The 25,264-nt window shown below is 39.8% G+C and overlaps 1 protein-coding gene across 3 annotated transcripts; it reads left to right on the top strand.

Annotated features, from left to right (window-relative positions):
- Positions 1–17: 17 nt before the first annotated feature.
- On the top strand, positions 18–25,123 carry RTN4IP1 (reticulon 4 interacting protein 1). Of its 3 annotated transcripts, none has more exons than XM_057390128.1 (9): positions 18–422; positions 1,920–2,071; positions 2,867–2,935; positions 3,170–3,294; positions 8,615–8,663; positions 10,130–10,266; positions 12,356–12,539; positions 13,896–13,988; positions 18,361–20,810. In XM_057390128.1, exons 1-9 carry the CDS (start codon positions 176–178, stop codon positions 18,514–18,516), a joined length of 1,212 nt encoding a protein of 403 aa, XP_057246111.1. In that variant the 5' UTR covers positions 18–175; the 3' UTR covers positions 18,517–20,810. The 3 variants fall into 3 exon arrangements, with proteins under 3 accessions (XP_057246111.1, XP_057246112.1, XP_057246113.1); XM_057390129.1 differs by lacking the exon at positions 18,361–20,810 and adding an exon at positions 24,271–25,123 and having other exon boundaries at positions 19–422; XM_057390130.1 differs by lacking the exon at positions 18,361–20,810 and adding an exon at positions 14,512–18,338 and having other exon boundaries at positions 19–422.
- Positions 25,124–25,264: the final 141 nt, after the last annotated feature.

Raw genomic sequence — 25,264 nt, 5'->3', positions numbered from 1 at the left:
GGCGCCCATTGGCTGCGGGGCCGAGCGCTGAGGGCAGCGGCAGCGACCCGGCAAGGGCCCCGGCCCGATCCCCAGCGTTATCCCGATCCCGGGTCTCATCCCGATCCCGGGTCTCATCCCGATCCCGGGTCTCATCCCGATAGCCATCCCGGGGCCCGGCCCGCTTGCCCCGGCCATGCTGTCGTGGGGCACCGCGGGCAGGCGGGCGCTGCGCTGGGCGAGCGGGCGGGCRCCGGCCCGCGGGCTCCGCGCCTCTCCGCGGGCKCGKWCCGCCATGCCCAGCTGGGTCATAGACCGCTACGGCAGCAACGAGGTGCTGCGCTTCACCAGGGACATGACGTTCCCCATCATACACTTCCCGAACGAGGTCATCATTAGGGTTCACGCTGCGAGCCTGAACCCCATCGACCTCAGCATGAGAAGTAAGTGCCGAGGCCGAGCTGCCGCGGCCGGGCTGCCGGGGTGGCAGGGGCTGTGCTGGGGCTGCGGCTCCGGTGGCTCCCGGTGCCCCAAGTGATGCCAAGGCTCCGTCCTGCCCCGGCTCCGTCCTGCCCCGGCTCCGTCCTGCCCCGGCTCCGTCCTGCCCCGGCTCCGTCCTGCCCCGGCTCCGTCCTGCCCCAGCAGACATTTGTCTCGCCAGTGTCCGGGCTGTCTCAGCACACGTGTGTCCCCGAGCTCTGTGGAAAACCGCCGCCTCCTGGAAGCATAACTGTTTTCCAGTTCTCGGGGAAGAACGATACAAAAAGGTTTTTTTCAAGCTCTTAGGGAAGAACGATGCAAAAAAACTCCTTACAAGAGTGTGTGTGTGTTGCGAGGATGAACTTTTAATGGAGTGACTGTGGTGCTGCTCTCTGACCGAGAGACTTGCCTGTCCAAGGAGCAGCATTCCCCCGAGTGATGCTGGATTTTCCCTTCTTTTTGAGGTGAATGAGGCCGGAGGTCCAAGTTACTGCCGAGTAGGCATCTGCGACCTAATGCAAACCCTGTTGTTCATTGCCATGCCCATCCTGATCTGGCATCTGGGCACCTGCTGTCATCCCGCCCACGAAATCTGTATCTTTCTCTGCCCAACTCTGTATCTGATAGATTTAATCAGCTATTTCTACTCAGTTTCTCGGTTTGAAACATGGGAAGGAAATTGTGGTAGTAGAATACCTTATATTTCATGTGTAGAAGTGCTTGCGTATCAAATCAGATTCAATGGAATGAGCAAATATATCTGCAGGAAGCCCGCTGACAGAGCTGTAATCTGTGTTTTGGGTCTCTAATAAATGAACTTTTAAAAATCTTTGTGTATAGYTCGGGGCTTGGCAATGGGACATTTGCTATTGAAGGATTCCTTTTAAGACACTTTCTAGCATGATAGGGCTCCTAGGCAGACTTGCCCAAACAGTTGAATGGGCGCATATACCCAAATTCAGGCTGAGCACAGTTATTAGATGGGTAACTCTGAGACTTCACAGCATTTGTCTGTTGCTTACTCAGTAGAAGTAGATTCTCATCTTAGGAGAGAACCTCTCATCTCAGGTTACTCAGGAGATACGCCTTAATATTTTTTACAGTACTTTATATGACAAGACAAATGGAAAGCTTGGAGTTATTTTAGATCTGTAGCTACATGATGCTGTTGGAAAATGGAGCATTTGCAGCATTTCCAGTGGACTTGGAAGTTCTGAAAGTGTTACCACATACTAAATACTCTATGGAGAGTCATTTCTTTATAAGTAAATTAGCTAGACCGAGTTTTGCTCTTTATTTGCAAAATCTGTAAAAATATAAAATATTGGAGKTTTTTTGCATGCTTCAGTTATAACATAAATGAGTTATATAATGTATASWCAATACTTTCTAATSGGAGCTGTGCAATTAATGAATGAASACTYAGTGTGGTATGTTGTGGTTGATCCCATGTTTTGCAGGTGGTTATGGTGCAACYGCGTTAAATATGAAGCGGGATCCCCTGAAACTCAAAACTGACGAGACTGAATTTCCACTAACACTTGGTCGAGATGTCTCTGGTGTTATTATGGAATGTGGACTGGCTGTGTCTTATTTCAAACCTGGAGATGAGGTGATATCCCCAATCTCTTATTTTATTTTTTCCCCAAATGTATATTTAAAATATGCTATGAGATGTTCAGCATTCATTTTCTTTGTAATTATTTTTTTAATGCTGTTGCACTCTTAATAGGGCCCATCTGATGGCAAGTTCYTAAAATACTTTTTTCCCTTCATTTTTTTCTTTGAACAACACAGTATTTCAGAGACTTGCTTCTGAAAGTTGATTTTCCTTCTGTGTTCTAGTTTTTGGTCCATTTCAGTGGTAGCAAGAGTGGAATTTATTTGTTTATAAGCGCACACTCGAAATGCTGCTTTGTTTTTAATTGAAGATAGAATTTGAACAAGAAGAATTCTTGGGATTATTTTTCTTGAGTTAATTGGAGTAGGAACTTTGGCTTAACCCAAGAAGCACTKCATGGGTGCCCACACAAATGCTGATACTGTTTGCTTTCACCTTCACCGGTTGCTTTCACATTTCACCCATTTTAGTACTGCAAATCCTGGTTCTGTGCCATCCTCACCCCGCTAATCTGAGTTTTCTTGACATGGGAGTAGTTTAGAAGGTTTTATAAATTATATCTTATACACAGTACAATGATACAATTTATTTACATAGCCTTCCAGTTCATCATTTAGTCAGTTTTGTGATATTTTTGGTATAAAGTAAGCTATAACTGGTTACTGATAAATAGTGAAGACATTCTGTCAATTAGAAATAAGACTTCTTTAACGAAGGGAGCCTCTGTCTACATGCAATTGTGTGCAAAGTTACAAAAATTGATAGTTGTCTTCTGTTTGGTTTTAGGTGTGGGCAGCAATTCCTCCATGGAAACAGGGCACTCTGTCAGAGTTCGTGGTAGCTAGTGGAAATGAGGTAAACTTCCAAAACTGGGTAACAGACAAAACCCCAGAGCTATAAAGACTGACATTTTTTTTCTTCAGTCTCTAAGTAACTTGATTTCTTAGTGCTTGGGTTGATTTGTACGCCAGCTACTTGGGAAGATGGCTGAAAATGTGCAATACACAATCTGTGATTCAGTAAAGCTTGCTTAAATATTTCAGTGTCACATAGGAGCTGCTGTGTGATTTAGATATGGTTTTATTTCAGGTGTCTTTTAAGCCGAAGTGTCTCAGCCACACAGAAGCAGCTGCCTTACCATATGTTGGTCTCACTGYGTGGTCTGCAGTTAACCAAGTGGGAGGACTGAACCAAAGTAATTGTAGAGGGAAAAGGTAAGTGAATAGTTCTGCTGCTAAAACTAAAGATTTTCATTTTTATGTTGATAAGCTGCTTCTAAGACACGTCCAGCAGTGATAAAGACTGCTATACCGTGACATTCTTAAAGATCACCTGCCTGAGRATGCTGGGTTCGGTCTTCACAGCTGCTGAGAGAAGTGGGGGGCTCAGATGAGGTCCCTATATAGAGGTAAAAAATGCCCAGAGATGTTGTGGGTGCCTCACCCCTGGAAGTGTTCAAGGCCAGGTTGGATGGACCTCTGAACAACCTGRTCTAGTGAAAGGTGTTCCTGTCCACAGCAGGGTGTTTGGAAGTAGATCATCTTTGAGGTCCTGTCCAACCCAGGCCATTCYATGATTTTATGATAATCCAATGTATGTCTAATGTATGGGCTATATAGAGAATCTAAGGATGTTATTTCCAGGGATTTATAGGGACTTTGCCTTTYTGCCTTTTAAGACAGCTAGTCAAATGTAATACCTCTGAGTTATACTGGCAACTCACSGACAACTTGAAAAGCCCTTTCAAGGTCAGAGGTGTGGTTCACTCACTTCCTACATGCAGGGGTCAGGTGGAACAGACTGATTTTCCAGCTTTTTTAGGGAAAAATGAGCAGGTGACTGACTCTTACTTGACCTGCAGACCACAACTTTGATGAGGTCAGGAATGCAGACAAGAAGAGAACATGCAAGACAAGCAGCCAGTGAAATAGAAAAATTGACTTTGTTTATYAGTCTCTTGATCTGACAGTGGCAGATGAGGAAAAATGTATTGAAAGATTGGAGCAAATACCATTTTTCTCCTGATAATTGAAATTTTCAGTTATTTTGACCTTTGGATGCTTGAGTAAACAGCAAGATCTTCAGAATGGAAATAAGAGGAGAAGTGAAAGATGGGAGTTGAAAAATAGTAGTTAAAATTACTATGCTGCTTCAAAGATTTAGGTCATAAAGTAATTATTGGCAGTAGGAGTCTGGATGCCTGACCTCTTCTTATCTTAGCCTGATACTTTGTAGTGCAACACATTGCAAAACACACTAGATCTATGGAAATTCTTCACCTGCATCTTTAGAAGACAGTCAAGTGAGTGGTCATTCRTGTGTCCCCATGAACTTCATAATGAAAATATTGAGTAATTGTTTTTTCTAAAGATAAACAATGTTTTGAGAAAACGAAATTGCAAAATTCAAAGGAGTTTCAAAGAGACATCATTGAAATCAACTTCCTGCTAGTAATAAAATTCTAGCTAAGATTACCTTTTTATTTTTCAGTATTTAGAGTTTTTATTATCTTAACTTTCACATGTAAATGGAATTTACCTAAAGATACATTGATAGGCTAGCCTTGTTTAAAGTGTCTTTCCAATCTTCAGGTAAGTGTTTGGATTGTTAACAGTAAAATTCAAACTGCATTTGTAATGTGTCTTTACATTTAATATTTACTTTTGTGTTTCAAATAAATATTTTATTACTCTTGTCAGCAAAACCCCCATTTTAATGTACTTAAAAARTATTATATTTCCTGTCTATAAATTGTGAACTGTAAAACCAGCAGTGAAYGACTTACGTGATGGTGCTTTTTTTCCCCTGAAAAATTACTTGTAGGAAAGTATTTAAAATGCATTGAAGGGGCTGTGCAAAATTATATTCCATGAACTCTCAAGATAATAATTAAAAATTACAAGAATTTAAACAGTGTTTCTTAATTTGTTTAGATCATGTATTTGGTATACCTAAATATGTAATTTTACGTTGGTCTTTTTGGCTCCTGTAGTTGTWTGTAAATAGCTGTATAGAAGGGTGTATATGCACACAAAAGCATATCCAGTTGTGACAGAGCAGCTGTATTCCTTGATGAAAGCTTCTTCACTGCTGCTTTTTTGCAGTGTTAAGACATCTTAAAAGCAGCGAGATTTTTGTATTGGTGTGTATTGTTCTCTTTGCCTCTTACAAGGCATTAGCGTGGGCTAACCAGAAATACTTGCTAATAGTCCAGTGTCTGGCTGTACATTGATCTGACAGATTATCTGCTCCATCTGCAAATACTTTCATAGGTTATGTTTTTACAAGTTACCTGAAGTGTGTTCTCRTTGTTTGTGAAGTCCCTTGCCTCACTACAGTTCCAGTCATTTTTCATAGCTTTTATTCTATACCACTGTAATTAATGTCAGTAATGTTGTACAAGCTAAAAGTGAATATTTTTACTGTCCTAAATGTGCAATATGACTGTGTTGTCATATGTTGTGTTGAACTTCTCTGTGCATACCTGCAGAGCTTCTCCTATGTGCCACTGACCTGTTTCAGTGGAAAGGGGATATTCTTGTTCAACACTAGCTGTTAAATATCTTGCTTTCTGTATTCACAAAATGCATGATAAAAACAAACCTGACAGTTTGAGAGGTTCTTCAAAGTGCTTACATTGCTATTAAGTAAAAGTCTTTATGTAAATACAGAAGCAATATCTTAGACTTTTATGTATGCTGGGCAGAGATGCTGGATTCTGTTAATGTAAACTACCAAGTATACACTTCTGGTTTATATTGTTACAGTGAAAATTTCAACGGTATAATGCCCCAAGAACATTTTTTTCAATGTCTGTGTTACTTCATMATTTTATCTGTTGAGAAGTACAAATTGAGTCTAGGTTATAAAACTTCCTGATAGGGTAAACGCTTCTTGATCCAGGAATAAATCTCTTGGGAACATTTTGTTGTCATAATCAAATGAAATTTTATATCTCAGTAAAGTTGATGTATTTATTCAATAAATACATTGATTTTATAAAAATAGAAAATTGATGCATTTTTCAATTTTTTATCTTGCATGTAAATCAGTCACTGAAAATCGTTGTTTATACTCTGGAGAAAATATTAGTCTTTGATCTGTACACCCACTCCCCACCTTCTGTGTGTTCTGGTGGGGGCACACACAGCTCAACCAGGTCTTGTCTCTCTGATGCTTGTTTCTGATCACACCATGGTTTTAAGCAGGGCCCAGGARGAAGGGCTAAACTTTCAAATCTCATGGTGTGCTTCTCTGGAGAGATCTGCTGACTATGATCATTTGAACTGCTAGAGCCCTGTGGGGGGTTTCGTGAATATTGTGCCTCTGTCAGAAGGGAGGAAAGTCTGAGGTATGAATGTTCATTTTCTTCCTTTGAAAGAATTGGTTCTCTTGGTTCTCTGTCCAGGTCAGAGGATTTGTTACTCTGTTCCCTTGTGCACATAGTTACTTGTATATTAGTTCACTCCTGAGCTCACCCTTGCAGTGAAAACAGGTYGTTTCTATGATATGTTTTCTCCTGGCTGTGTTTTCCTGAAGCAGTGCAGACAAAACTGATCCTGCTTGGGCATTTGCCACCATTTGTGATCCTTCAGTACATCCTAACAGTTCCAGCACCTTCAAACACTCCCCACTTACTTGTGTGTCTTGCTGTTGTCAGTGCTGTAAAAATGCTGATTTGTTGAGCTGTTGCTGACAGATCTCCTGTGCAAATGTAGTTTGTCTCAGAAATGAAGGGCTTTCTTGAAGTCACAGTATGTGGAGTTTTAATTAGAAGGTGTGGTAGAAAATAGCACATATGATGTAGGAAGAAACTGAATCTGTAAAGTATTTCTACCTGAAAAACCTGGAGGGCTTTTATTGAAGGGGAAAATAAAAAAATGTCCTAGTCAAGCTGCTCCCCAAACTGAAAATGTTACCTAAATCTTTTGAGCAAATTGTACATTTTAAGATGACAGCTTTCACCAAAATGTGTAGTAGAAGAAATGCCCTTTAACTTAGGAGTAAAATTGTAAAGGAGGTTTGAAAATATTTTTTGAAAGGATTTAATTTTGACTCTCCTTTTTAAGGATAAAAATGGGCTTAACCCAGTATCTTGAGTRTAGTATCATGGAGCCTTTTCAAGTGTAGTAAAGTTGAAATATGCATGTTGCTCTAGGCATCTGTCGTTAGAAGCGTGGTTCTGAGGATAAGTACATTTTGGCAGATTTAAAAGCTGCAGGCATTGTGGTTTCATATTCTTAATCTGAATTTTGCAGCTTGGATCAGTGAAATGGGAGGGAACAGAATCTGATCAGTTACAAAAGAAGAAGCATTTTAAAATGGATACTGTGACCAAAGCCAAGTCTCTTAAGCTACTTCAAAGAACTTTTGTAAACTGAGACTCCAGATTGTATAGTACAGTTTTGTACTGTAAAAAGCAATTTCCTTCAGCATCCTTCACTGCGAGATTTTAAACGGCAATGTCACCAGCTTCTGAAGATTCTGAGATTTTTCTGGCAAACAGAAGCTCTGAGAAACATGATGTTCCCCAATCCTGTGTCAGGACTTCATCTTGGATCTTCCTTTTGTCTTAGAATTAGCAAACAGATCCAAAGCCCACACACTGTTTGCAACTTGAGCTGCAAGGTTTTCTTACTAATTCACTTTCTGATGTTTAGTTATTTAATAAAATATTTGGATGATATTTTTAAAGAATGATTAGGCTTCTAGCAGTTAGGCCTTATGCAAGTAAACTTGTATACTTTTTTTTAATTTTGGGTGATCAGTTAAAATGAGCTCTCAATTGCTAATAATTTGGTAATACACTCATTTCATTTTCTTGCTTGCATGTCAGTTTTCACAACCTGGCATTTACAGGGTCATGTTGAGAGGTACTGGAAAGAACTAGAAAACTTCTACTGCTTTTTTTTCTAAAGAAAAAGACACCTATCTTAATTTAAAAGAACTTAAACTTGTTAATGGTGAGGGTACTTCATTATACTTTTATCTTTTAGATAAATATAATGCAATATGGGAAAATTATGTTCCATATATTCTGTAGTTCACAGGCTCCTTAAATAACATGATACCAAACTATGTTTTTCCTTAGATAAGACTTATTTGTGTAAAATGTTGGTGAATCAGATCTGTTTTTCTTTATGAGATATGACAGTGGAATCTGGGAGCAGAAATTAATCTAAATAGATTTTGTCCCAAACGAAACAATTATATTTGGAAAAGTGAGGACAGGTACAGGGGTTTGGGTGATAAATGTTACWACCTGACAGCTCCACTGCCTGCATTTAGTGGAAAGCACCTATGAGGAAGTCTCTTTGGCTGTGCTGARGTAATGCTTTTAGCACAGGACACTTGATCAGCAATCATAAGTCACACTTCTGGCTGTCTGAACAGTTAATCACTCTTGAATAACATTGAATGATGAAATCAATCTTCTGCTAAAAATAATTCAGTTTCAGATGTATAAAAAAATTAGAATACATAATTAGAGTTTATTTAAAGAACTATTAAATATATTTTAATTTTCTCTTGCAGAGTATTAATATTAGGAGCTTCAGGAGGAGTTGGTACATTTGCTGTGCAGGTAATATAAACCAGCATGTCCAGGATGAATCTTCAAGCACTTTAGTRTGAAAAAAAACCCAGAAGGAAATTGAGAGAAGGAATAGAGAAATAGCAAGCTACTGATCAACCTGTCTGATCGAGCTGATTGATATATCTAAAAGTAAAGTATTTTCAGATTTATTGCTTTCCATTTGTTATGTTATATTATTTTCAAGTAGGAAGCAGGGACTTTTAAAGAAAGGAGTTGTGCGTAAGAACACTTTTCACAATTTGAGTGTAAGAAATCTTTGACTGGTGTAATTTGTAATACRTAGCCTGTTTTGATTATCTCAACTCTATGCTCTAAATACAAACACAACTTGGTGTATGAGTAGAAAAACTGTTGGAGAATGTACCYACCACAACTGCTGTAGTTGGTCAAATGATGTGAGAGGCCTCTAGGCTTTTRTGTGCAGTGGATGTAAAGCACAGAGGCTTAATTTACTTTCCCTCACTGTCTTTGCCCTGCTGCCCTTTTGTCTGTCTTTGTTCCAGTAGCTCTAAACATTGAAAGTCAACATGCTCTTTTGTTGATCCATTAGTTGTGGAACATCCTCTTTCATGCTCTCAGTTAGTTTGGGGGCTTTGATTCTAATCAGTGTTCTATGCTGATACATCTTTCTCTCAAGAATATTTAAAAATACAGGAGTTGGGTGATAGCATCAGTATTTTCCATATTACTAGGCCATGAACACCGTGGTTTTAAAGATGTTTACAGCAGATTTTTTTGTTGTTTGTTATTTGCCTGATCAATGATAAAGCAGGTGACTTCCAGTATGAAAGGCTGACCAGCCACTGACTAGTCACAGTTTGTAACCGATTAATCCTGGTAAACTGCATTAATTACCAAAATAAAGGTAAAAAGTATTACTGTGAATGAAAAAAGAGATGCCAAAAGAGGTAAATAACTGGCAAAAATCCTTTGCTTTGTTGTAGTTTTTGGAGTAGAAGATAACCTGATATTGTGGTAAATCAGAGATGCCTGACTTCTTTTTCTTGTTACTAGTACTTAACCTATTTGCAGTAACATGAAATATCCAAAGGGCATATTTAAAAATATTTAACGGTRTATCTGGTGACAGTTTGGTAGATCAGCAACTTGGACAGTACCTCTTGGTGTGTGTTTAGTTGACAGATTCAGATGGCAAACTGAGAGCCTTATTTGTCATGAGACCTGGTATCTTTGAATGGTATTAAAAACCTTCAATACTCCTTCCTTCACACCAACTCCTCCTTCCCCCCAACCACCTTAAATATTGATTAATTCTAGCCATTATTTTGTCTGGGATTTGGGACAAATTATCCTGTACTGGAACAGTCTCCCCAYTTCCTATTAAAYGTGCTCATTTGTTATATAAATATAATGAGACTTTGGCTTTTTCAGTTGTTCTTAATATTTCACTAAATTTTAATCTTTGGACTTCTTTTTTTTCTACTTGTTTTYAGCTAATGAAGGCCTGGGATGCTCACGTGACAGCTGTTTGCTCTCATGATGCCAGCACACTGGTGAAAAGGCTTGGRGCAGATGATGTGATTGATTATAAATCTGGAAATCTGGAAGAGCAGCTTAAAACATTACCCTTGTGAGTGTTTGTGTTGCTTAGTGCTGAGATGAAGGAGTTGGCAGTCAGACCTTCTGCCTTTTGATTGTTAGACTCTATCAGAACTCTCTCATTTTTCCCCTCATTTTTAAAGCATTATTTTGTAAAACAGATTCACCTTTTTGAATGATGCAGTTTGCAAGTGAGTATGCCCAGCACAGATTTCATTGTAAGTCTAAGCCAGTTAATTGGGCTTGTGGAGAAAAGCTCACTTCCATGTGCTTCTCTTCAGCGACTGTGATATGAACAGTTTTGTAGCTTTCATCCAAGTATCTTGGAGAATATACAATGCATGAATAAATTAAAACAAGTCTCTGAAATCCTGAGTGAGGCTGGTAAATACAAAATTTATCTTGTAGAGGGAAGAGCTATATCATGAAGTARTGATTTGCCACTGTGCAACTCAGCTGCGAGTAAATTTCTCTTCTGTAACGTTGGGTACAGCTGCCTCTGATAAACAATCACATTTATCTTGTCACAGCAGCTATGTTTAAACTGTCTTGGGAGTTTTCTCTAGAACGGAAGTATTTTTTGCTTTTGTAATCTATCTCCATCTGTTTAAATGTAGTCTACTGTGACTTGTATCTGAATACAGTATTTACACTGCTCTTTTTAGTTAGATTGAACTAACTTTCTGGGAGGGGAAATAGAAGCTCTTGCTCTGTCTGTGGGAGAATTTTACTGATAACTGTGCTAAGAAGCCATGTGTCCTTTAACTGTAGTGTGATTGTCAGCAGGCCTGAGGGCAGTTGTGAGGGTAGTGACACTGTCTGTATGGCAGGATGAATTTTGCAGTCAGTGCTAAATTTGCCTTTGTGCAGTTCAACACTTTAAATGCTAAACACCCATTCTAGCAAGTGACCCTTTYTAAGAGATAGCAACATCAGTGTCCTGGGATGCAGTTTAATGATGCAACTAGTCTAATCAGTCAGCTCTGCTGAGAGGGATGTTCCTACTTCCCTCCATTTTTCTGTTGTACTGACTCTTTAGAGCCCATAGTCAGCTGTTTTTTCCAGGAGCAGTAGTATTTATGATCTTCTCTTGTTGGCAGCTGTTACATTAACTGAACTTTAAAYGTGAAATCACACCCTTGGAAGACAGGCAGGAAAACTGTAATTCCAGAGAGATAAAAACTTTTCTATTTAATTTTCATAAAGTGTTTCCCCTCTTATTTGTAGTTTATTTAYATTGGAGATATGTGCTTATACATATCTGGAGATTGCTGGAAATTTATAGATGAAAATGAGAATAAGTTGTGCATCTAACAGAACAGGTGCTTAGCTCCCTCTTGCCCTATTCAGCCTTTACAGGCTCACATGCTGGGATAATGAGAAAGAACACTGAAACTGTGGCTTTTTGCCAGAGGCTGCATATACCCATTCMACGGGGAGAAGGTTTTATATCCTTTGCATTGTTAGGTTTGATGTTAAATAGGTAGATGTGAAGAAGAGAGGTGTCAGGAGAGGTAAAATGGCCCCTAAACAAATAAGGAGGTCAAAAAAGGCTTAGAGAAGTGAAGCTGAGAATYGGGTCAAAGAAAAGATGTGAGGAAATAAATGTTAGTAGAATAATTTGTTTATGTAATTTTAGCCACTGGAACTGACTTTCATGTAAGTACAGCATGTACAAGAGCTATTCCTAGTTGAGGGCATGAGTCCACACTGGCTTTCACATGTACATGCCATATTGCTCAGTACTAGACCTCAAGACTGTTCCAGTAGCCTCTGTAAGAGGACTGAAGAGATAGAGCTCTAGAAGGCTTTAAGCAAGTGCAGAATGTAGTAGTGCATCTAAGTTTGCTTTCTGGGGTTTAAGTGTACTTGTTAAATAGCCTGTACTTGCTGCACAGTGAATGGGCAATAACCTGTAAATCTAAATCCCATTGTACACTAAGCTGGGACTTTGCTGAAGTCTTGGGACTTTCTTGCWGTGATCTTGCAGGCAGATAATTTTMTTGTATTGYAGTGACATGTRAAAATGTATAGCTGATTTCTGCTTTYAATTAGCTTAATTACAGTGAAGTTATTTTYCCCATATCATGATTTTAAACCTGCTCTTTKTATGTGTGCAGATTTGATTTTATCCTAGATAATGTTGGTGGATCCACTGAGAAGTGGGCACTAGATTTATTGAAGAAATGGTCAGGAGCAACATACGTTACCTTAGTGACACCTTTCCTGATCAATATGGACAAACTTGGAGTGGCTGATGGCATGTTGCAAACAGGAGTCACTGTCGGTTCCAAAACTCTAAAGGTATTTGACAAAATCCTATGTCCTTTCTTATTTTGTAGTACTTTAATTACTCCTTCTGTGGCTTGGATATCAGTCACAGAGCTCATGTAGGGGCAGCTGTTGCATTGTCCTCATATTGCATTAAGCATACTTGGGAAGGCGCTACTGTTCTTTGTTTCTTTCTTGCACTGAAAAGAAATCTGTTGGGGTTGTGCTGTTGGGTGTATGTAGTAGTTTGGGGAGCTTTGAAGTTTTATTCCTTATTGTTCTTTCAATTGTGGCCCTTTCCATATGGCCTCCCTAGTGAGTCCTGCTGACAGCCAGGGTTTCATAGTAAACAGCAAATCCCTGCCTCACTGAAGTGAGGGCAGTTTTGTTACTTGCTGTAGGCCAGTCAGGCTTTCTCTCAAAACATTGCTCCATGACTGATTCTTTTCATCCTGTTCCAGCATCAGAGACTAATAAGAGTGGTTGAGGGTGGCTAGTAAATCTTTCATCTCTTTCATGTTCGTGTGTCTGGATGGGGATACTGATTTTTCTAGTTTCCATAAGTGGATCTTAAAACATTCTGCCAGTGGCCATATCAGTAAGGCTTTTTAGAACTTTTCTCTTTCTTTCCTACACTTGTGTACTTGCTCTCCAAATGAATGCTTTTCAAGCAGTTGCTATGGTATTCCTGCAAAGTCTTGGGTGAATGATATTTTAAGTCCTGCAGCAGTACTTCCACAAGAAAGCCCAAAAACAAAATGAAAAGACTGGGAACAAAAAATGTAATATTATTTCTCAGTGTGCATTTTTCCCATGATGAAGAGGATTCTATGCCATATATAAAAATCATCTCTCTTTGGCAGATGATGGCTTTATTCCTATAATGACTTACTCAGAAGAGATGCTCTTGACTTGTGCATGTGATATCTTCCCAAAATGCTTTTCATGTGAGCTGCCATCTGTCACTGGACAGTGATGACTTTGGCAGCTATGATGGTGGAAAATGAAATCACTGATACTGAAGTGGAAGGTTCTAAATGTCACATTGCTGGGTTTATTTCACCCTCTTTGTGAGTGCTTATTTCTCTCTTATGTAACAAATAATGCTGTTTATAGCTGCAGGGGCAAGGTAATTGTTTTTCTATACTAGCTGACTCATGCAATTGGACACAAAATTCACCCTGATCCTGTTGTGGTAACACAACATCCTGGTCTGTACATTCAATCTACATGCTTAGGTGCTGTTCTTTTCAGACACTAGCATAAAATTTCCATGTCTTTTCCATATCTTTTCTTTAACTTACTTCTCTGGAGAGTCTGTCATTGMTTTTAGTTCCCCTTTCAGTTTGCTCTTATGATTTTTTAATAGATTTGTGATCTTTCTTGCAGCATCTCCTTAAAGGAGTTCATTATCGGTGGGCATTTTTCATGCCAAGTGGCCCAAGTTTGGATGAAATAGCAGAACTGGTTGATTCTGGAAAGGTATGTCAATAATGGGTGTTCATGCTGAAAGAGATGCTGCTTGGACTCAAAAATGGGAACCAAAAATGGTTATTCACTGCTGGGGAATAAAATGTTATGAGAGTCACAGTGAGGAAAACTAGTTAAAAATCAGCTTGTTCCAGTTTCTAACTTCTGCCTTTTGCTTGGAATTTAGGAGTTCATAAGCCTTAAAACTGTTCTGCCTTCTCCCTCTTGAGTATACATTTTTAAAACTCAAAGCTTACAAAGTTACAAGGAATAATGTCCAGTTATTGGTTATTTTTGCCAGTGGGAATAATTTAATACGAAACTCTGTATGAAAATTATGTTTTAAGCGGTGTCTTTTGGTTTATTTGGTCAGAATAGACATGGCTATGTATCTGCATATGCAACATTGCTTTGCCTGGATGGTTGGGCATCCTGCCCTTAGTGTGCACAGAATGAGAATATTCTGATTATTGCAGGTAATACATGATCTCCATTGGCAGAGTAGTGACAAGAGTCTTGGTTTTCATTATTTCAGTGCTGCAGAGTATGATGTTTGTGCTAATTCAGCACAGTGACTTGGAATATTGGGAACATTCATAAGCTTCTGGGGAATCTTAGTGGACTTGGGGGAAAAGCAAAGAAGGTTACAGTCTGCTTTTGTGATCTTTCCAGGTTTATGAGCTTGTTACAAAATACATTGTGGGAGTGAGCAGTTGATTTCCTGTGTTTTGGGTTGTGTGGTGATATAGGTCCCAACAGTGTCCTCTTTGGGAATTTTGGCAACATGAAATTTTCCAAGAGTAGAGAACGTGGACAACTGCTGTTAATCATTCTATATGGTACCTTAGCAGAAGAGTAAGCAGAGTCTGCCATGACTGCTGGTAATTCCAGTATGTGAACTGCCATCTTGTGCTCAAAATATGTCTGTATTAGTAAAATTWAGATCTCTCTAATTTGAATGTTGAGCCCTGTTTTTTTTTTTTTGGTATGCAGTATGTTCCAGAGTTTGGAAAATAGTAAATAAACTGCTGTTGTATTTAAAATGTGATTGCTTCTATTTTGCCACCTCAGTGCTGCTGATAAGAATAAAAAGTTCTCTGCTTYGCATTATGTCCAGTGCTATAGGCATAATCCTATGGTCAAGAAAGAAGTTGTAGAAGGTGGTCCTCAATCCTGTGATTGCATTCAGTCACACTACTAAATTATAAGCAAAAGAAATCTAATCTAAGCAAAAGAAATGCCCTTGTCTTGTTCTTACCATTTGTCCTGTTCTCAGCCAGTCACAATTTGTTTTGTGTTCTGCTCCTACCTTGTATGCAAAACAAATGCAGAATATGCTCCTGAAAGCCTCTTGGGAAACACCTGTTTATGCAATAGAGAGAGGGCTTAATCGTTGTTCTTTGCTTAATAACCTGGACAGGTGAATTGCAATGACACTTAAAATGTACGTCATACATGCATGAATGTCCTGATGTACTTCTGGCTGTAAGATAATCATGAGGACAAAGATATTTCCTTGCTCTTTTATTCTCTGTGCAAAAACAGGTCCTAATGTCAGCCTGTTTGTCTGCAGAGTCATTATTCTAGCAGCATTTTCCTCTATTTTGTGAAATGTTGTAAACATCTAAGCTGTCATCAGGATTTTATAAGACACAGTTGTGTTCCATTTAGACAGATATTAATAAGACTATGGCCTTTAATTGTCTAGACACAGGGGTTCTCCTAAATGGACAGACCATCCATTCAGAAGAGTAGGTGTTTGGAATAAAGGCAGGAGAGAATTACTGGAGAAATTGTACCACAATTTTCTGTAAGTAAGTAAAAAGAAATGTTTATGTTTGAATGAGAAAGAATAAAGAACAAGTTAAAAAAGCACAAAGCAATGAAGTGTGTTAAGAACTCTTGGGGAAGCCAGCAAATTGAGCTCATGTAGTTGAACTTGTTAGCATTAAGTGAATTCTTTTGAGTAATGCAGWTTTGGGGTATTTTTGAAATTTCAGTCTTTGAAAGAAAAGAATTTTGAGATTTGTATGAAGTGTGAATAAGAGAGCAGTTGGAAAGCTTCTGAAAATGAGAGGCTTTTTTTCAAGAATAAATGATGAGGGGGATTAAATGAAGGAAATTAAAAAGAGATGATGGTTACAGTTATTGAAGCATTAAAAAGCATACCTCTGAAAAATKTACAGATCATTTTGATTTGACAGTGTTTCTCCTTATAGTCCTTCTGCATCAAGAGAGATTTTTAGTTCTGATGAGTTCATCATGTTCCTTTGTGAAAGCAAAAGGATTCTCAAGCCTTCAGTGGATGAAGAATAAGCAATTTTCTTGAAAGTTACTTGGTTTTCACCTGGATGATCTTTGAAGCAAGGAAGAGAGATTTGCAAAATGTCAGCTTTGAGGAGKAGTTCTTTTAACAGCCTTTCTTTAKTGGAGAGTAGAAGGAGAGGATTTGATGAGTTGGGATTACACAAGGAAAGAAAATTCTTTTCCTTGTGTAATTCACCTGCACATCAGTCAGTTCTGGGAACTGTAAAACCAYTTTCCGTTTACAAACTGTTTTCTCTGCCTTGCAGCTGGACACTTTGCAAAGAGACTATTGCAGGACTAGGGGATGGGAGGCTGCTGCAACAGTTGTGGGCAAGGGGAAAATTCAGTATTTCCTTGACAAATTTTAGAGATACTGGCTACATTCTAAACTGCTGGAGAATCCCCGTTATGGTTTGAATTGCAGCAGTTAGTTACAAGCAGCAAGGACTGTCTCAGTAGGCTCCACCAAGTAAGTTGACAAAAGTCCATGTCAGAAGCTGTTGTGTCTGTTTCCATGGTAGAATATTCCTGGTGAATTAGAATTCTCATCTAAAGGCAACTGAAATCAACAAAACCTTTAATTCAGTACACAGATCTGCTGGCACACTGCTGAAGCATCATCACCGAAAGTCTTGTTAGGAATTAATTTGGTGTATCTCTGGTCAGTGTTGTGGATTTCACAGTGACATTTTCTCTTTTTGCTGCTTGCCCAACATTTCTTCCCAAAGGACATGTCATTTAGTCCTTGGTGAAAATAGGCCGGATTCATATAAGTATTTAAGTTGGTAGAAAGCCTCTAACTCATAACTGGKCACTAATGAAGCCTGGTGTAGGAAGGCAGGCTCAGAAGACTCCTTAGTGTTGTAAGGGGGTGCACTGAGTGTGTTGTGTGTTCCTGTAGGACCATGATAGGATGTGGGTTAATGTGCAACCCAACAGAAATGGGATATTCATTTTAATTCAGTGCTATTTAAATGCCGAATAAGTGTGTGTGCAGTGTTTCTTGTGACTTAATACTCTCTCCTTCAGAGCATTGTTGCATCAGATGGGCTGATGGATGAAAGTTGTTTTTGCAGAAGGAAGGCTAAAGGGCAGAGTCTCCAATCATGAAATTAATAGATCATTCTCTCTGATGTTTGCTTTTTAGATAGATGTTCCAGCACAGCACCCATAAAAAGAACAAGTGTATACCTATGTTAATGTAATTTGTGAATAGTGTTGATTATACATTTTGCTGAAGACACTAGATGCTTTGGACTTAGCACCTGCTGTTATGGTTTGGAGGGCAGGATGCTCACTGTTCTTTAGCCCTGCTGCTGTCTTGTGCAACACTGAACAAATCACATAACCTTTTGGTACCATAATTTCTTTGTCTACCCATGAGGGCTAATGCCCTTTATCCACCTTTGGTGCTTTGCTCTGAGATACCTTGTTAAAATGTGGAATTTAATTGTTTCCTATTGCTGGTCTTTGCTATTCAGGAAGTAAATAACACAAATGGATATGGTAATCCATTTTGACATGACATGGGTTTTGAGAGTTGTTTGGATGGCCATGATTTAAGATGGCTTAACCTACTGCTAGTGTAGGTCATCACAGCTTCTGGACTCTGTATCCTAACCTGTGTGTATTGGTTTGATTTCAGTTCATCTTGTTATAGTGCTGCAAGTAACTTTTTCCCTGGCCCTTATTGCACGATTATTGCATTTCTCTCATCTCTATTAATATAAAAGAGTGAATGTAAAACTGAGTCCTTGAATGTTCTCCAAACATGGCATCTATACATGTGGCCTTCTCTGGAGTAATTCCAGACTTTGTGACTGTGCTAAAGTATCCTGACAGGTCTGAAAACTCACCCTTGGATGGTGCCTGCTCTAGTCTTTCTTAAAAAAGGCACTAGGGTGCCTAAGTATAGGGGTTTCTACACCTAAATGTCTAAATTAACTTGAGATTAGTCCTTCTCCCCCCTCTCTTTAGTCACTCACACTTGTTCTGATGACCATCTTTCTACATGTTAAATTGCAAAGCTTGCACCTTTTTTTTTTTTTGCTTTTAACATTTTGTTTTCTTGTTGCAGTGCATTTGCTTGCCAGGTTGGTTGGCTGGAGTAGAGATGTTGATCAAGGAGGCATTGCCAAAAGCTCTGTTCAGCCCTTTCTCTTCCAAAAAGAACCTCTATCTCTACCTCTTGTCATGGCCACCAAAAAAACACCAGCACTGTGATTTTTATTAAAACATACCTGCTCCTGTTTGTGCAGGACMTGGTAGCTTGCTTGTGCTCTTTATGAAGGTGCTATGTGGTTACATCATAAAGCATCTGTGAAGGGCACTAATGGAAATTTTGCATACTGTGGGACATAGCGTTTGAATATGTAAATTCACATACGCCACAATGAGGTCTGGAAAAATTTCATCATCATCTACTTGGGCATTTAATCAGATGTGTTCCCTCAGCCTGATGTAAYTGGATATTGTTGGAAAGTCAGTCCYKGTGTTCTGAGCTGTRCCCCTTAGTGTAGGAAGGAATTGTGCCTAGTGCAGGGGTAAAGTGTAGGGTCAAAAAGGATGCTCTTGTCTGTTGTGAGTTTAATTTGCTGAGACTGGGAAGATGTGGATCATGCAGGGCTAATCTTCTAATCTCTACATATGATATGTTCTCATATATAAATGTGTAYTTATATATAACTGTACTAAAGTTGGTTCTGTCTTAAGAATTATGGTAACATTGTCCCAGATTACTTTAGCAGCATAAATATCAGGACAATTACCAAGAATGTGCCTGACAGGGGATTCCAGAGGAGATGAATTGATCTTTACTTTAGTTAACAGTTTTTCAGCATGATACAGTACATAACTAAAACAAGGATCTTCCTTATTTCTACTGATTTAAACTTGGGCTAGGCTAACACACATTGCAGTTCTGGGTTTGTTGCAGTTTCTTACTTTTATTGTGTGCTGTAGAAGCTTTTATTGTGTGCTGTAGAAGCTGTTCTGTCAGAGCTAATTAACAAAGAAATTTTGGAAACCTTTTTTACACTGTGATAGCCTGCTTAACTGGGATTTGTCTACTAGCATTTTAATAATTGTACATGATACTCCTGTGGGCTGCTGTTAGAGATTTGATACGAAAGAATGTACTTTGGCTTGATAACCAAACAAATAAGACCKGATAATACAGTTGTTGGTGAGATGGCTGTGGCATGGCATTAGACCCTGGGACACTTGCCTTCCATTSCCGTGTCTTAACCACTGCAGCACTGTTTTTCTTATGGGTGTATTGTTGGATCAATTTTACTTCTGTTAGGTATTTGGGACAGAAATATCCTGTACCTGATGTCCTTTAACGTGGTCATGGATAAAAGTGCATCTGCTCTGAAATACAAGTTAATAAAAACACAGAAAGGAATAAGTTCCTTACATATCATTCAAGGATGGGGTCCTGAGCAACCTGGTCTAGTGGAARGTGTCCCTGCCTATGGCAGGGGGAGTTGGACTGAATGGTCYTTAAAGGTCCTTTCCAACCCAAACCATCCTATGATTCTGTGCTAGTACTATGCAGTTGCAAAGCTACCTGTACAACACATGACTAGAGCCAGCTGTTCCAGAAGGTAAGAATTTCAAWCTTTGTCTTCAATGAGGGCTGACACTAGAATTTGCTGTTGGCAAGCAATATGAGGTTCAGCATATGTTGTTGCATGCCATTTTGAGGAGAAGAAAGGATGAAGAAAGGGATGAGATTAAGATCCAAAGAGCAATGGAACATGAGTACAGCAGAGAAGACGCTCAGCTAAAGCAGGAATCCCCCAAAACAGCAGGGKTTTTTTTTCCATGGGATGACAATAAAGTAACAAATGGATATCCAATTGTTTAGTTCCAGTACAAAGACTGTTCTTTTTAATGGTTTCTCTTCCAAGATTCTTGTTGACATTGATGAGAGACTCACTAAAGGAAAAGGAGACTGTCAAGTTCTTCGTTTGTTCTCATAGACTGGTGCTCATGGTCACGGTARTAATTTCTGGAGGAAGATCGCCTTTGTCTGTTAACTCAGCGAATAAAAACAGCAGGCAGGTCTTTCCCATTACAGCAAACCCTCAGGAGGAGATGGATATCTGGTGGAGCACATCTCAGCTTTTGTTCTGTGCACTTGCAGGTACCTTTCCTGAAGGATGGTGTATGGGAGGCTGMGCAGCCTCACCAGAGCATCAGAAGGGGATGAGCTGTCAGAGGCAGCAGCTGCGAGGGAGGCACWCTCCCAAGCGAGGATCCTTTGCAGACCTGGGGGAGAGCCAGTGCACTGTCACTGTCCTTTGAGTGAGGGCACTTGTCGTTTTGTGCTTTGAACTCGGCTTGCGCTCAGTTCATCCCTCTCCTGAGAATTTCAAGGCTCTTGCTCTCCCTCCAGTGGCAGGAAAAAGCTCCACACTTACTGAAGCGACTTGTTGCTACTATGAGGGTCAAAGCTGTCTCCATTCCTTTCGTGTTTTCTCACTTGTCCCCTGCTGATAAMTTYTGTGTCCTGGCTACCACAGAAAGTKKGACCTTCAAGGGTGGGTCTGAATTTGCAATGAGCAGGAGTGTATTGCTGCTGACCAGTCAACTCCTGCCAGTGCTGTTCACTGCCCRCTGCATTCAGAGCTGGAGTGGCTGGGATACCCCCTCTGTGCTGTGTGTAGGGTAGCCTAAATCTGCATCAGCAATTACTCTTCTTTTTTTTTTTTTTTTTCCCAAACAAATGAGTTCATTTCAAGAGACCTGAGATTCATTTCTATAGTATGTCCTGCATCGGAGAGAATGAAGAGGAAGAAAATACCTTTCAGAGCCAATCTGTTTTCAGATAAACATTTCAATGTGGGTATGTGTAATCCTTTCTCTCACAGACTTTAGTTTAATCCCTTTTCCCTGAACAAATAGGTGTCCTCTGGCAAGGAACTGATGCGTGGCTGTAAATAGGCAGTGTTTTTATTATCCAGTTAATCTCCATTTATTATCACACATTCAACAAACAGCAGACGCTCTCCTACTTGTTTGTCTGTTCACAGGAAGAATTTTATCTTAGTCAGTGGATTATGGTAAAGGCTGAGTGAATCACTGTGCTGCAACACGGTCAGCCCTTTCAGGGTTAGTCAAACAATGGGACTGTCCAGCCAGCCAGMTAAAATGTTTAATGCTCTAGATTGCCAGGATCATCAGTTCAGTATTCATGTCTCTCTATAGCACTGCCTAAAGCCAGCGTTTAAATGAAGCTAGAGGTTACATCAATGTAGCAGATTGGCTTTGAGCATGTGGTGSCTGCGATACCCATGGTGTTTTGAACTGTGAGGCTGAATTCAGGGCTCCTCTGAATCACTGTGTCACCACTTTTCARATGTGATGCTTTGAACTCTATCCAGCAGGCTGAGGATGTAACACACCTCACTCTGCCAGGGTTATAAGTTGCAACCACAGTAAGGGACTGTGGGTAGCAGAACAGTGAAGTGTGTTATTCATGTTTTCTCAGTTGCTGCACAYGTCTGAAGTTAACTTCTGCCTTTCCCTGGAATCCCTTGCACTTCAAATCCCCTTGTGCTGCTCTCCTCCTTTCTTTCCTGAATACGTTTCCCTTCCTTGTAGCCTGTTGCCTTGTCAGGGTCATCTGTATCCATGCTCCAGAAGGCTGGGTTTCTAGATCTTTTTTTTTCCCCTTAATTGAAGCACRGCTTTGCATGCAACTACCACTAACAATAAGCAGTGTACAAGTGCTGCCCTTGTGCTTGGCTCAAGGTTCCTCAACTGTGTTTTCCCAAGCATCTGCTATGAAAGCAAGCGTTGGTCTTCCTCAAAACAGTCTGTACTGATCAGCAGCACGTTCCTCCTGCTAACAGTCACAGCAGCTGCAGCTGCACTCAGATGCTCCGTTTACCCAAAACCATTGTCTAATTCAGTGTTGTGCTGTCCTGAATCCACGTCTCTGACTTTGCTGATGTCCAAGACAACATTTCCATTCTGTGCTGGATGCTGGCCAGACGTTTGTCTCGAACATTGATCATTTATRCTCAACATTTCTTCCTCAGGTGGGGTATCTTTGTGGCTCCTCTGCTGGGTGTTACTACTCACTTTGCTAGAGGTTGGTTTACAGAGATTGTCCAGGCAGAACAAGGGAAATAAATTATTCAGCCTTGTGCCTTGTTGCATGGCAAGTTGGAGGCACTTGSTGACTATACTTATTTGCACAGTTGCTCTCCAAGTGATTTGTSTGTTAATTCTGATGTATTCTTCAGAGGAGGTTCACTCATTCCTGATTTTTTGCAATGTAAAGTTTCACACTATAGCTAAGCTTGCTTTTAAAAAATAGAAAGSAAARTCTAGTGATRMTATTAGGAGATACTGTGGTGCAGAKTAAGAGTACTGATATCTTGGATTACAATTATACAAGCAAAGCCAGTAGTTATTTAAGTGTAGGGAGTAGATGTCAAGGTAAGACACAGTGTATGAATGAAGAGAAAATTAAGAGCTGAGAAAAKGACCTCTCTGAGCATGGACAACTATCAGTTAGCATTTGTTGTGCTGTAGGGAAGGGTGCTGGGTGGTCAGCGCTGCTGCTAGGAGAGTGTGCGCGTATGAAAAAACCTTCCTTGCTAGTGCTGCACTCACCTTCTAAGCAGCACATCTGCAAGCAAACCCCACGTCTTCTGGTAAAAGCAAGGCAACCTTTTGAAAGACAGCACTGTTTCAATACTGGCACACTGTGTCCTTATTGGTGCTGTATTCCTTTTCCATCTAGCAAGGTGCATGTCCTGCCAGCACAGGGAAACTTGCAGTGCTGGAGTACTCAACAAGAGAGGGTGCCTGCTCACAGCTATGAGGAAAATGTCTGAAGATATTTTTTCTGTGACACAATTGAAAAGTATCTTGTAGCACCATAAAAATGTGTTTGAATCTTTGGTACGTCAAATCTTCCACTACTGCAAAAGATATCTGCAGACTCATCTGGTCATGTTTTCCTYTGATAAGAGGATTAGGATCAGTGCAAGAACATGCACTGGGGTGGGTGTTATGGGATCCAAGGTAAAGGACCAGCTTCAGGGGAGGTAGATCTTTGGTAGGAGGTGTGGGAGGTGCATTTGTATAGAGATCTTATTTTGGCATTTGGAATGCTGACTCAGAATTTCAGAGCAGAAAAAACCTTCTTCCCTTGCATCAGCAGTGACAARTACTGTTCAGAAAAGCTGAAATTTCTTCTGCCTCTGTTGGTACACCATGATATCTAAAGAAAATAAATGCTTACAGAGGATTCRGGCTCCTTAGTTAATAATGGGGAGAGTGAATAAGTAGTTTTACTGTTGTTGTTGGAAATGAGTCTAAAACAATCCAGAAGGCCACTCTACAAAATTAATGCCAAAATAGAAGTTGATGCAAGCTGGGTTTAATGATTTATGCCTCCYGGAATACACAGTGGCTGAGTTTTCAAGTGTAGCTAAATGACTCAGCAACAAATATTGGTGGCCTTTTTTTTTGTACTTCATTTGTGGTCTTTAAAGGGTACTGAGCTATGTACTGCTGCAGATAGGCGTCAGATTTATAAGTATCTTTAAAATACTTGACATTGTGTGAATTCTTTGGTTTAACAAGAAAACTAGTATAGCAATATGAGAAAAAGAAATGTTATTTTTGCCAGTATATCATTGTGGACAACAAAAAGTTAAACCAGTGTCAGCTTTTGAAAGGATGTAAAAGTTAGAGCCTTGCATGGTGGTAGAATCCTCAGGTAAGGGCTCTAAACTATGCAAGTATAAGTGTTTCAAAACTTGGGCAAAGAGCAGCAGAAAGTCATCTTCTGCATGCAGAGGTATCCCTGAAAAAGCTTAAAAGTTAGTGGCTACAGTATTTGGCAACTTCCTGTCCTAAATACTTTAAAGAAACCTCCCCCCTTTCTTCATACAATTTTGAAGTGTGAGAGTGATACATTATTTTATTCTTAACATTGTGACACTTTTTCTTTATTCTGTAGATTCAACCAGTTATTGATGAAGTCTTCTCTTTTTCTGAAGTTCCAAAGGCTTTTCTGAAATTGGAAGGAGGACATGCGCGTGGAAAAACAGTGATCAATGTAATTAGTAGACAATAAAGTATCTCTAGTAATTATTCTGCCTGCAGTGAGTATTTGAACATGAACTTGTATGTAGCATTTCTTTTTTAAAAGCTCATATGGGATGCATAACTTATTAGTCTTGTTTTAGAAAAGCCTCTGATTCCTTCATGCGCTGCCTGTTAATAAGCAGACAAGACATACTAATGTCCCTTAGGCATTCCTACCTGAAAACTGTTAAAAAGGTAGTTGTGACTTTTGCAGAATACCCCTCATTCTAGGGATAAGAAGAACAGCCTGCAGCATTTTCCATTTATACRTCTTAGAGCTTTTATTTTCCAGATGTAAGTCCTGAAATGGTGAGCATACTCTTATCTAATTGTCTGTATGAAGCCTGTGCTGTTTTTTTCTTGGCGTTTCCTAGTTGTATTTTCTTTCACTAATGTAGATTATTGCTCCAGCTATTTAATTCTCAGACCTAAATGGTCACATCACTGTCTCAAGACTGCTACTTTGATTTTGTTATGGCAACTCTCATGGCATAGCTGATCTAAATAGAAGCATGGAACAAAATCAGTCTGTAACTAATAATTATTCTAATTCCCCAACTCCTGGCCCAGATTCAGCTGACTGCAGTGTTTATGCAGGAGGGTGGACATGATTTTGTCTGTAGTCAGGAGCCCATTCCTGCCATGCCACATCACTGCTGGTGAAGCACTAGAAGGGGTGTAARTGCCTGGTGGGCTGTTTTTAAACTTGCCATTTAGAGGTGGGTTGYGGAGTGACTCCCCCTGCAATTATGCAGGTGGATTGAAGGAAAGTGGCAGCCTCTAAAGTGAGAGCTGCACATCTACTGCAGTGCAGCTGTGGTGGTGCACAAGCCATGTCAATGCAACACTTCCACCAGGGGACAGAA

The sequence above is a fragment of the Malurus melanocephalus genome, unplaced genomic scaffold (genome assembly GCF_030028575.1).
Source record: "Malurus melanocephalus ecotype Western Australia unplaced genomic scaffold, MMel_1.1 scaffold_23, whole genome shotgun sequence".
In the NCBI taxonomy this organism is placed as follows: domain Eukaryota; kingdom Metazoa; phylum Chordata; class Aves; order Passeriformes; family Maluridae; genus Malurus; species Malurus melanocephalus.
Note: the sequence above shows the minus strand (reverse complement) of the source record. Positions and strands in the feature narration are given on the sequence as shown.